We start from the raw sequence: 12,260 nt of genomic DNA, 5'->3' as shown, positions 1-12,260 counted from the left end.
CTAAAGGCTAGCCTAAAGGGTAAAAATCCCTCTTTAAGCAGCGGGCTCCTGTGGTTCCAGCGGTGCCGCCTGTGTTCCCCTGCAGGCCCGCAGTGCCTCTGTCAGCACCCAGCTGAAACGGCAGCCCGGCCGTAAGGAGGGAGAAGAGCCCTAGGAAGATGAGTCATGGAAACGCTGATAAAGCAGAGATAGTGTTGTTTTTTTTTGGGGTTTTTTTGTTTTTTTGTTTTTTGTTTTTGTTTTTTTAAAGAAAAGCCTTATTTATCTTTAAGCTGGAGTTTGATGATCTTTGTCAGATCGGATGACAGATGGCTGCCCAATTCTGTAGCTATTTCAGGGGTCGGGTTAAGATGCTCTTCTGTTCCTTTATTTTCTTAATATTAGTAATGCCTTGTTTAAATGGCAGGAAATCTATAAGCAGTAGGGTCTAACAGGAGTCTTTGTTAAGGGTGTGTTTATCCTCAGTGTATGCTCTTGAAATATTTTCTAAGGAATCCTATAGCACTCCTTCAAATGTGCTAGTATGGAAAATGGGGGCAGCGTAGCTTCTAGGAAATTACAGAGCATGTCAGTATGATGACTGAGACCTCAGAATTTTCTGTGAGCAGGTCTGTCGTTACAGCAGAGGAGTACTTGCTGCCCTGAGTCAATGAACAATCATCATTCTGCTCTACAGGAGCGAGCAAATTCAATAGTCTAGCACAAAGCCTCCATTATGTGAATTACATCTGTTACATCTGTCAAGTTTGTGTTTTCTGGGTTCTTACTGCCTCAGCTTGTAAAGACCCCTAGATCTAGAAATACAAAATACATTGCAGGCAAAATATAGAGCAAGAGTCATCAAGCTAGACGTGTGCCATCAAACAGATGGGGACTAAAATACCACAGGAAGACGTTTACAGTACCCTAGTAAAAGAATCAATATGAAATGAATTTAAAGTATTGTAGTATTAAAATATTTTTCTTGCTCAGATAAGTTTGTTTCAGGCTTTTAATACAAAGCAATATTAGCTGATATATATACATATATATATATATAAAAGCACATTCAAACTGCTAGGAAGGTTATCCTGTTCTATAACTGTATAAATCTTTAGCCACCAAAATTTTACTAAGCTGATGACRTTAAAAAGTTAAAATCTAAAGGAAAATTAGCAGAAGTCATTCTGTTTAACAGTATAACAGTCATTCTTTTTAACTTGTATAGCTTATAGTTGGGTGCTTAAGAAACCCAAGTGTCAATAGCATTTGCATAGGGCACATAACCAAATAGCTGCACTAGGACACCTGACAAAATAGACTTTATGAATGTGAGAGATTGCTCAGTTACTGAATGCCAACGGGAGATAAAGAATAATAGCAACTRTTTGCTTAGAAAAGTAATTTGCTGGTGTTACCATTGCTCAGATATCAGTGGAGATTTATGAACTGCCAGGAAACYTCTTAGATTACTGCTTGTAATTCASTGTTAGTGGTTTTGGTATTCCTTTTTTAATTTTCAAGCACTTTGGGAACTGCTCAATAAAATTTGTATGTACATCAGAGTTGATGCMTATACTATGAAGTCCTTTTGTGTGCAGAAATCTGGAAGGCTTATGCCAATGAAAGGGGGCACTTGCAGTGTGTTCTCTCATATGAAATACAAAAATATAYATGCAGCAATTTAAGTTATATTATAGCCAATTAGCTATTCATCTACCAAAATCCAAACTCTTCCAATAACTTTGGCTCATTTGATCTTACCTGAATATTTTGCAGGGGTGGATCCTATTTCCTGAGAATCTCCTTTCCCCTATTTATAATAATCAAGTCAAACTGACAACAGTATTTTGGTTCATCAACATTACTTAACTTTGGAACTGGTAATAAATCTTATTAACTGGGACACTGATTGTTTTTCTGTTTCTTATATTTGCCATGATAAAGATACACCCTCTTTATTTTATGTGGAACTCAGCGAATTTAGTCTACTGTCATTTAAAATAGTTTAARATAAATGAGAGGCAAATATCTCTGGAAAACTGAAAATCCTTTTTCAAAGACAAGACTCTGAACAATCCTGAGAAATTACTCACGTTAGTGTAGCTCTCCATTTTCAATTGCAGAACTATGAGTTTAAATGGGTTGAATGTCRGACTCCTAGTAATGGTATCTTGCAGTATTACGGGATTTTGTTTATGTTTTTTAATGCAACTATAAGAATGGTCTACTATAAAAAGGTCCATATAGAGTATCAGATTTTTTCCTAGGAGATAGTAATTGTATTGTTACCTTCCTCAAGCTACCTAATACTAATGACATAGAAAAACATTTTTTTTATATATATAATTTTCAATGGTATCCTTATCCTAGCCCTTCTCTCCTAGCCCTACAACTCTTATWGTACAAATTAAAGAGGAAAAGTTAAATGATGGCCAGCAGGCTTGTTGTCAGTAAAAAAACACAGTAGTAGGGAGCTCTAGACATCTTAAAGATTCACCATTGATTAACCAAGGGGTTAATCTAGTTCATAGTCATAGTAATCATCATCTGTATTTATTCCGATGCTAGAGGGGTCATGAGGTTTCATTTTYTTTCTATCTTCTTTGCCTTTTTCCATGGAAGACAGGTTGTCTTGACACTGCTGCAGAATCTTGTTGGAAGACATCCAGTTTTCTCCTCGACTTTCAGCTGGCGCTGCACACTGCCCTCCTCTGACATCCGTTCCTTTGGCCATGAGTGCTCTTCTGGTTCTGAGAAGGTCACAAGTGCAATTCCAAGGGTTTCCATCTAAATACAGATGTCGGAGGCGAGGTAAATTCTCRAAGACTTTGCGATGCAAGGCAGATATCTTGTTGTTTCGTAAATTCAAAACCTGAAGCTGTTTCAAGTCCTTCAGCTCTTGTTCTCCAACGTCTTCTATGCCATTTCCCTTTAGATCCAGTCTAGCAAGGGTATCTGGAAGTCTAAATAAAAAAATAAAACAACACAAATGTGTTATGTTCATCACATTGTTTCTATCTGTATAGGTGGTATTTGATGGTGCAGATTTGCCCAGCCACAACTGACTTAWATTAAATAAAACTATCACTAACAAAAGTAAAGTCTTTGATAGTCAATGGTGGTAAATGAAAGTAGTAATGCATTCTTCTGCAAAAAGATGTGGTCCTGAAATATGTGTCCATTTTTCTGAAGTTACCAGAACACTATGCACACTTGAACTGTTTTCCTAAATTATTRCAGTTCTGACCTGTACTGACTGTGTGTGCAACTGAAAAAAACAGCAATCTTAGTCCTACTGTACAAAGAAGAAGGTTATGTGTTCAAGTGAGGATCAAGTAAGCTTAAAATTGGATTTTGTACTCTTTAATGCCATAAGCAAGCCTATGACTAGCATGAAAGATGATTTTGTAGCAGCATGAAAGATGAAATGTCCAGAGAAGCAGGATAACTCTGCTACCCTGAGTACTTCTATATATGATTTGTTAAAAAAAAAAAAAAAAGAAAAAGGAAAAGTGATTTATTTCATAGCTGAAAGAACTAGGATTTTTTTCCATTTTATTCWTCTATTCCCATCAGATTCAGAAGTTAGTTAATCATCTCAGAACTAGCCCATCTGATGATAATGTTGTTGTGTTTTGAGCAACAGGGAAAAATAGAAATGCTTTTTGATAGTTTTTTTAAAATACCATTTTAGAGAACTGTTCACATTAAAAAAAAAAAAAAAGCCAGTGATCTCTGGATATCATACTAGACTGTCAGTTTCATTCTTACTTTCATATATCTTATAAATTTGTGTGATAAAACTGTTTTATTTCAAAAGTCTTGCTCATTTCAGATCTTCTATTTTTCTCCAACTCTAGTTAGTGAAAACTGTTTAATAGAAAAGCCAGTTAATTGGTGTGAACTATTTTTAATTATGTTAATTTGAAATTAATCCCAAAGTCATGTTAATATTGCACTATGCAATGTGATTACATTAAGAATCATGTTTGGAGATTTTAAGGAAACTTATTCACTATAACTGTCAGTGAAGTTAAAAATGGTAATTATATATTTATATAAATAATACAAATAAATAATAATACCAAGAACTATTTAAAATGGAACACYAATGTTGCACAACCGGCAAGCACTGATAGTGGTAGTTTACCTTAACACAGTGATTTGAGGTATCTTTGAAAAAGACTGATAAAGTGTGATCCTTGCTGGCTGAAATGATTGTTGCTGTGAGGCTGAGTTTGACCTCTTAGGCTAAAAGTTTGTTGCTATATTTGTTGACATATTTGTGCAAATCTCACAACTTCAGTGGCAAAGTATCAAGAGTAAGGCAGCTCTGWATTCTACTATATTTCCTGTGTGAGATCAGAATTTCATATGAAATATGAATTTCATATCTCACTCCCATAGATGTCAAAGGTAGTGGGATATCACCTGAGATATTTATCCATCTAGATTACAATCTAAAGCCTGACCAGCAAATCCTTAAACCTCTGAACAGTATTACTATACTGTGACTAGTATGTTAAGCTTAAGAGAATCTTGAGATCTTGAGAGAATAACTGTATSTGAGTATGTGATGAGTGACTTTGCTGCTAGCATAGAAGCCATGCATGTTTAGGAGCTGATCGTGACAGCCATACTGCTGCTGCTGCTCCAGGGGGAATCATCAGGCTGTTTCCTGCATTCTGACCCCTCTTGACAAGATTTTATGGAGCAGGAGCTCTTTTCTGTGAGTCTTAAAAGTACTTGGACTTGTAACGGATATAAATTCTGCTGGGGGCAATTTCATTTTGTTATTTTCTTTTCAGAAAAAACAAAAGAACCTCTCTTCTCTTCCACACTGAACAACTGCTAAAACCCATTAACTGTGACATATTAACTATATTTGTAACCTTTGAAACTGGTGACTGGTAGTTCTCAGATAACTGTCAGAAGTTACACATCTATTTCTCTGTATCCATGCAACTACCTGGGATCAACAGACAACATAATTAAGTACATCGATTTTTACTTCTTGTCATTTCCCTCCCTCTTTTATGTTTAGTCTCCACTTGAAACTTGTATTAGTTGCAGAGCTCAAAGTAAAAGTCTCCAATATATCCTTAAAAACTATACTTAAAAGCCTGATAGAGAACTCTTTCTTCCTGTTAATTCTCTTGACTATGAAGGCTGTAAAATAAGATACMTTAGACAATATTAATGTAACTAGAAAGCATTAAATATTCCTGTTAAGCTAGACTGAAATCAAATATTTATATACCACTAAATCACTTTCTGATTTTAAAGCTTCTACCAAATAGATTCAAATGCTAAAGGACATGATGCTAAATGAATTGAAATTTGACTACATTATTTATTTGGGCCAGTTAAACCTGCCTACAAACCATAAAAGTAAAATTTAATAATGCAATTGTGCTAAAGAAGTTAACATTAATGTGATGTTAGTGGAATTAAATGGCTATTTTTATGCCATATTATTGTATAGCTTTTTGAAATAAAAAAAAWTGCCACTTYACATCAGACCAGCCTCYGTTTGGTCTATCCCRTCTCTGATAATGGCCAAGATCAACAATCAGACAAATATGAGAGAACCTGTAGGCAGGGCATTAACAAACACTCTGTGCCCAAGCGATGTTTCTTCTGTGCTCCTTTGACTGGAGTTTTGCTTATAGTCTGAAGCAGCAGAATTTATAAGCCTTCCAAATATTTTGTTGTGGGTGAATCTAACGAAGTTGGGAATGCTAATATCCATCTAAACAGCAYATGTTTTTTGACCAGACTCAACTCCTGAAATCTTAATATTTTAATAATGATGAGCTCAATATGGGTTGGTAAAAACATCATCTTTAAATTTACTGTCTTTTAGTTTTATTGAATGGTCCATTACTTTTGCATTACAAGAGAAGATAAAACTAAGCAGCAGTATAACTTCTCTATAATCATTTCTTTATATTCTTCCATCCTGTTCCTCTTATTCATGTGCTAATTAAATAAAGCAATCTCACTGGCAGCCAGAGATGTGAAATGAGCAGATTCACTGGACGCCAAAGATGTAATAGCAACAGCTCTAGTTCTATGCTGAAGCTGCCAGTAAGGGTGCTAATTAATGCCACTTAAGGCAGAGGGCTTATAGTATGGATAAATTTCTACTATGAGTAGGTCTGAATGCAAATTTATTTCAAGTTAGCCCTCACTCTTGTAATCTAAAGAAGRGGGAGGTGACACCTGTCAACCAGCTATCCTCAGATTCACTTGCCTCAATGGAATAGAGATCAGGAGATTCTGTTCCAGTGCCAGGTTAGAGAGCTGCACGCACTGCTGAAGAGCTCCTGCCTCAAACATGCGAACAGCATTGTGGTCAAGAAACAAGTGTTTGAGGTCTTGTAATCCTTGGAAGTCCTGTGCTGTCACCCTTTGAATCAGGTTATTGCTGCAGTCAAGTTTCTGCAGTCTGCCTGGGAGCCTTAGTGGCATAGTGTGCAGCTGRTTCTTAGAGAGCTCCAATGTTGTTAAATTATGAAGAAGCTGGGCACCATCTATTGATGAAAGCTGATTTTCTGAAAGGAAGAACTCAGACAGGTTTTCAAGATGTTTCATGTCTCGAAATCTTATGGTTTTGAGTCGGTTTTTCTCTAATTTTAGTGACAGCAAAGACCTAGGCAGGTCAAGAGGCACTTTTGTCAAAAAGTTGCCACGTAAGCTGAGAAACTGTAGATTTTGGAAAGATGCAAAGAAGCTAGCAGGAAAAGAGTTGAGTCTATTGTCAGTCATGCTCAGATACTTCAGCCTAGGAAGTTTAGGTGGTGCAGACACAGATTCCAGCTTGTTGCCATCCAGAATCAGACTTTGTAAATTGCAAAGGGAAGAAAATACACTCATAGGCAGAGTCACAAGCAAGTTATTCCGAATATCAAGCACTGTTAGTTTCCTCAAACCTTCAAAATCAGATGCATGCAGAGTGTTGATGGAGTTATCACCAAGTTTTAAAATTTCAAGGCCAGATGGGAGGAATGTGGGTATATGCTTCAGGTGATTTTTGTAGAGTTCCAGGGACTTCAAGGTGTTCAGAGCTCTGAAAGTATTGTTTTCTATTGATTCTGTTCCGCTGCAYGATAAGACCAGCTCTTCAAGAGCTGACAGTCCTCTGAAGTCAGTAATCTTAAAGAAAAAACAGAGTTCATGTGATAATACAGTTTATTTCATGGATCTCCTCACTAGTTACTTCTTGATGCTCTGACCATTGCTACTATCTATTCTTGCAAAATGAGAAACTAAGAACTGAGTAGTAACTAGAGAGGTGTTACTGTAGGTATCTGCAGTTTGCAAGTATTTACTTATATTTTTAGAATTTTGTTGTTTAAGTCCATATTGTACCTGGTTTTGAGCACACGAGCTTGAAGAGGGAATGTTCCTTTCCTTTCTGCCTGGTGTGAAATAGATAGCTAGCATCACCAGTGGCAGGGGTCCTTGCAGAGAGTAGGTGGTTGTTACATGCTCACTGCTCTCAGCAAAGCTTGCTAGTGCAAATCTGAATTCATAATACAGCCATTTCTCTATATCAGCATTACTGTCACTACAGTATGTGTTCCCCAGAGGAAGCACACATGGATACCATCACTTCTCCCTACCATGAAGTTTTAGCAGCGAACTAAAATCTGACACTTGTATTTCTTCTCCTCCTCCGCTATCTCACCCTTTCTTCAAAGTAGAAACCTCTAATACTGATGACCAAAACAAAAGCATCAGATCAGTTTGGTCTGAAAATCTTCTGTATGGAAGAGGTTGCTTTTGTAGCTACTAGGTTTTTGTTACTTAGTAATAAAAAGATGCTTTGCCATGGTAAATGAAACTCACATGTTGACTGTGACTATATTATAGAGACAACTAATTGTTTCATTATTTTTCTGCTCTGTGAAAACTGCTTGTTTACAAAGCTTGCCATCTTGTGTCTCCAGTTAACAAGCAAGCKTAAATGATTCTGGCAGCTTCCTCTGAGTGGAGATATAAGAAACTATGGAATGAGGGTAAATCCAGGAATTCTCAGAGTGCACCTGTTATTTAAACAGTAATTCTTTGAAATTATTTAGCAGAGATGCTACTTTTACCTAAGTGTTTGTTTTTAAAAAATTCATTTATATAGAGATCACAAAAAGCTCCGAGCAAGCATTCTGCGTGGAGCAGGCAGGCAGGAAGGCCCTCATCTATATTGCCTCCACATGTCTAATAAAGATCTCACTGCAGTTCTTAGGGGTACCACATCAGGAAGAGATGTTAARCTAACACTAGTCTGCATGCTACTTTCCCAAGCGCTCATTAGCTACAGGCACGTTTTACTCTCACTGAGAGAAGCTATGAAGTACATTTGGCAGCATAACCCCTTATCTGAATCAGAAGCCTTAAGGAAGGGCAGTGCAAACCCTTTTGCAGCTCYGATACCAGACTGTAGTTTTGTTTTGTGATCCTGATTTGGCTGTGTGAACAGATTTGGTTATCGTATTTGTGTGTCTTAAATCAACTCATATAAATGACTGTAAAAAGATTCCTTGCTGCTTCATTTGTCCAATTCCTGCATGTTTTTAAGTTGTATCTCTTTATTATATCTACAAACCTACATTTTAACTTCTGTTAAAATTAGAGCCCACACAGCTATGAAAGAGGAGTCAGATTTCACTTTGTTTTGATATCCTCAGTTGTCACTAGCTTCTAATTACATTCATTATGTCTCATAAAACCATTTCTGAAYACTTTTAAATTTTATACAGTCAGTGAAGAATAGATATGAAGCTTCTGTTGATACAGCTTTTGCCATCAATTGTACTTCAGTTCAGTGAGGAACTTCATGAAATGCCCTGCATTCTCAAAAGTAAATAACAGAGCTGGCCATTATCCATTTTTCTATCCTTGCATAAAATATGGAGGYTTTTTTTTCTGCTATGTAGTCATTACAGAATGGTATGTCCAGTTCTGGTCATAATTAGGAGGCTAATGTTGCAAAGCTTTAATCATGAGCTTTCCCATAGGAATGAAYTGCAATGCTCAAGAGCAGAAAGAAATAGTCACACGTAAATGACGTAGCAGTCTTAAGGAAATTGAAACAGATTTTGACATAACAATTGAAATAGGTTTGACACATATTTTCTCCAATAAGTTCAAATGAAATATTTCCTCCTTTTCCTCAGTTGATTGCTATTTGATTTTAAGAGGCTTAATTTTCATCTTAGAAGGTGATAGRGAGCTATGTGAATCAATTACTTCTGGTGAGTGTACATTCATTCTGTGAGGAAGGATGTTAGGCTTCTTAATGTGGATTATTATAATTTCTGTTTTCCACATATTTGGTATGCTTTGCCAGACTTGTGCTGTTCTGAGACGTAAACATTCATCCATATTCTTGCAAACCACAGAGTTACAGTAATCTGTATCAAGACGCATTTGAAAACTCAGCTCTTTTTGCTACAAAGTGATGTTTTAATCTCTAAACTGTAAAATGATACTAAAATAATTTTATATTTTAAAAAGTAGATCTCCTGAAAATGGATTTAAGAGATTTTTTCTTTTAATACCAAGATTTTCATAATTATGTCATTTAAAACTTGTTTYTCTTTTAGGGATTTTTTTGCTTTTGGAATTTTTATGAACTGTAATTTGTTATTTCTCAAAGAAGTCTTGCCAGAGAAACAACTTTCTTTTAGCAGAAAGTATTTGCATTAGTATACTTAGAAATAAATGAAACATTAAATAGTTAGAAATAAATGAAACATTAAACAGAATGAACAGATTATAATTGCTCTTTAAATCAAGAAGGAGGCAGAATTTAGCATATAAACATATCTTCTTTTCTTTTTAATTTCTTTACCATTTTAGTATTGACCAATTAAAACTAAAGTCCATGATGTGCTCCTTATTGATGCTCATTTTGAATCAGATACTTATTTTCCTGAGGTTGCAAACTGCTAAACCATATTATATGAGTAYGCTCATATAAAAAAAGTCTTTTGGAGGTCAGCTGTGGGAAGCCTAGACTTACATTCAACTTCTTTTTGGAAATACTTTGTTTTCTCTAAGATAAGGGAAATGAAGAAATTATTGGGGAAAAAAAAAAAGAGAGTTCCTTTAGAGSTGCCAGACAGGTATTTTACAAGCAGAAATCAAAGCCTGTTCCTGCAACCACTATTATATGTGCCAATGGAATTCTTCAGCTGTGTAAAATTAAGCATATGCATATGTTATTTTGATGTCAGGACCTCAAAAGCACAATCTGTCACATGGGAAGAAAAGTGAAAAATATACTCCCAAGACCAGATTAATCCTAAGTAAAAAACCTAGATAATCACAGCCAGCTAGCACAAGGAAGACTTATTTCCTTCCAGGGYAAAGCCAATAGTAAGGCGTTCTTATTGGTCAGCTGAGTTAATGTTGAAGTGACAAAGTCTCTCTAAAGAGGGTTTCATGCACCATTTGTTCTGAACARTCATAAAACATTTATTTCATTACTCTATTCACCTATAACAAATATTTAAATGCTTTATGACAGATACCTATCTTTTCTCCAAGTCAGAATCTCAGGCTGCTTTCCTAGTAACTGAGGAATAGCTAATTAGGTAYGGGCAACTGGACTAGGAAAGGAAAAATGGCTCTTATTTTGAAATGAAAATATTTTCTCTTGCACAGAAGATATATTTCCTGATAAAGAATTTAGTTTAACTAGATGCATGAATATAGCTAAATTACACTGATGAACTTTGATTCTGGGAGGTATGGGAGTTACAACAAGAAAAACAGAGTTATTAGTATTGTCTGAAAGAGAAATAAACTCTTTTACTCAGTTAAATTCCAAAATTATTCAAAATAGGAACTATTGCCAGTGGGCAACAGGTACCCCAGATGTAGCTCTAAACTGCCTTTTAGTCYATTTTATTCCATCCTTAGAGCAAAATTAAAGATGTACTTCAGAGCAGTTAAAATCTACTCTTTGTATGAGGACAGGTATATTTAAGAGAAAATATATCTCTTTCAAATTGGACCTTTCTTATTACTCATATAAAAATGGTATACAACAAGTATATATAATGCAAATGGTTATACTTCCCTTGTGTATATTTATGAAGGGTAAATTTATTAAATTACTGTGTTTTAAGGTGGGAAATAGAGAAGCACTGCTCCAGAGCAGGACTAAATGAGTATAAACCAATAATGATTTAATAATGTGAACCAGTGATGCCTCAAGAAACTCAGTAAAACCCCTTTTTTAACAACACAAGTAGTTGTCAGCTGCAGTTAGAAGCTGCTATTATCTATATGGGTTATTAGACTGGCCTATCATTGCTTTTATAAAATATCACACACTGCCTTGGACTCTAAAAATGCAGGATCAAGCCCTGATTACTAACTCCTACTGTGATTTTAATAGCTACTTTTTGAGTTGCATATAAAAGAAATCATCAAGGCAATGTGAATTGATGTTTAGAGATCAGAGGATAATGAAAACACTATAGGAATATATTTACATATATTTAAAAAGTAAGTAAAAATAAAAATAGATTTGGCACCATTTTATCAGTTTTAGAAGCTGCAATAAGATTCTCCCTTCCCTTGAAAGCCACCACCATCTTGGAAACATGGCTTTTAGTTACAGTGCACTATAGAAAGTATTTATACTGGATTTTTCCTACCTGGAGTTGTTTAATTTTGCTGTGACTGATGTAGAGTCTCCTGGTAGTGGAAGGAATCTCTCTGGGGATCTCTGTGGTTCTGTAGCATTGCACTGACTGTGCGGAATCACAGTTGCATCTTCTAGGGCAAGTGGTACTCAGACCACTGTGAAAAGGAAACAAAAAGACTAAGAAGTAAGATAAATACATCTTCCAAAACAGGAGTTCTGAAACTATCTCAGCAACACATACYGTGAATTATGAACCAAAGTCCTTTTATACCATGAAATCTGATAAAAGGATATTATGACTGTGTATTTTTTCCCCTGTGAAAAAACAGYAAAAACAATACCCTAATTTGCCTGGGTTAAAATGTTGGCAGGCATTACAAAGAGTGAGAAACTTAAACAGTGATAAGGCGCCTTTACATTTGTAGGTATGTGAAATTAGTGTTATTTATTACCTGACATCTAATCTGCAAACATCCATATTATCTCCAGTTTCCTAGTTTTGTTAAATGTGACACCACAGAATTAGTGGAGAAAAGATAAAGAGCTGTTTTATAGTAGAGCTATAAAACCTTTGTATTTTCTGTGACCTAGTATTAGAAACAGTAAAAACCAACTA

At 35.6% G+C, this 12,260-nt stretch overlaps 1 protein-coding gene across 1 annotated transcript; it reads right to left on the bottom strand.

Annotated features, from left to right (window-relative positions):
- Window positions 1-2,497: 2,497 nt before the first annotated feature.
- Window positions 2,498-11,843, bottom strand: LOC146600743 (nephrocan-like). The gene is made up of 3 exons (XM_085318390.1): window positions 11,655-11,843; window positions 6,239-7,140; window positions 2,498-2,945 (listed from the first exon to the last, which is right to left on the bottom strand). Exons 1-3 carry the CDS (start codon window positions 11,841-11,843, stop codon window positions 2,498-2,500), a joined length of 1,539 nt encoding a protein of 512 aa, XP_085174516.1.
- Between the last annotated feature and the right edge of the window lie 417 nt (window positions 11,844-12,260).

Source organism: Rhea americana, unplaced genomic scaffold (assembly GCF_003343005.1).
Source record: "Rhea americana isolate MKP2758 unplaced genomic scaffold, rheAme1 scaffold_117, whole genome shotgun sequence".
Classification (NCBI taxonomy): Eukaryota; Metazoa; Chordata; class Aves; order Rheiformes; family Rheidae; genus Rhea; species Rhea americana.
The sequence above is the reverse complement of the archived record's forward strand: the minus strand, read 5'-3'. Positions and strand labels throughout refer to the sequence as shown.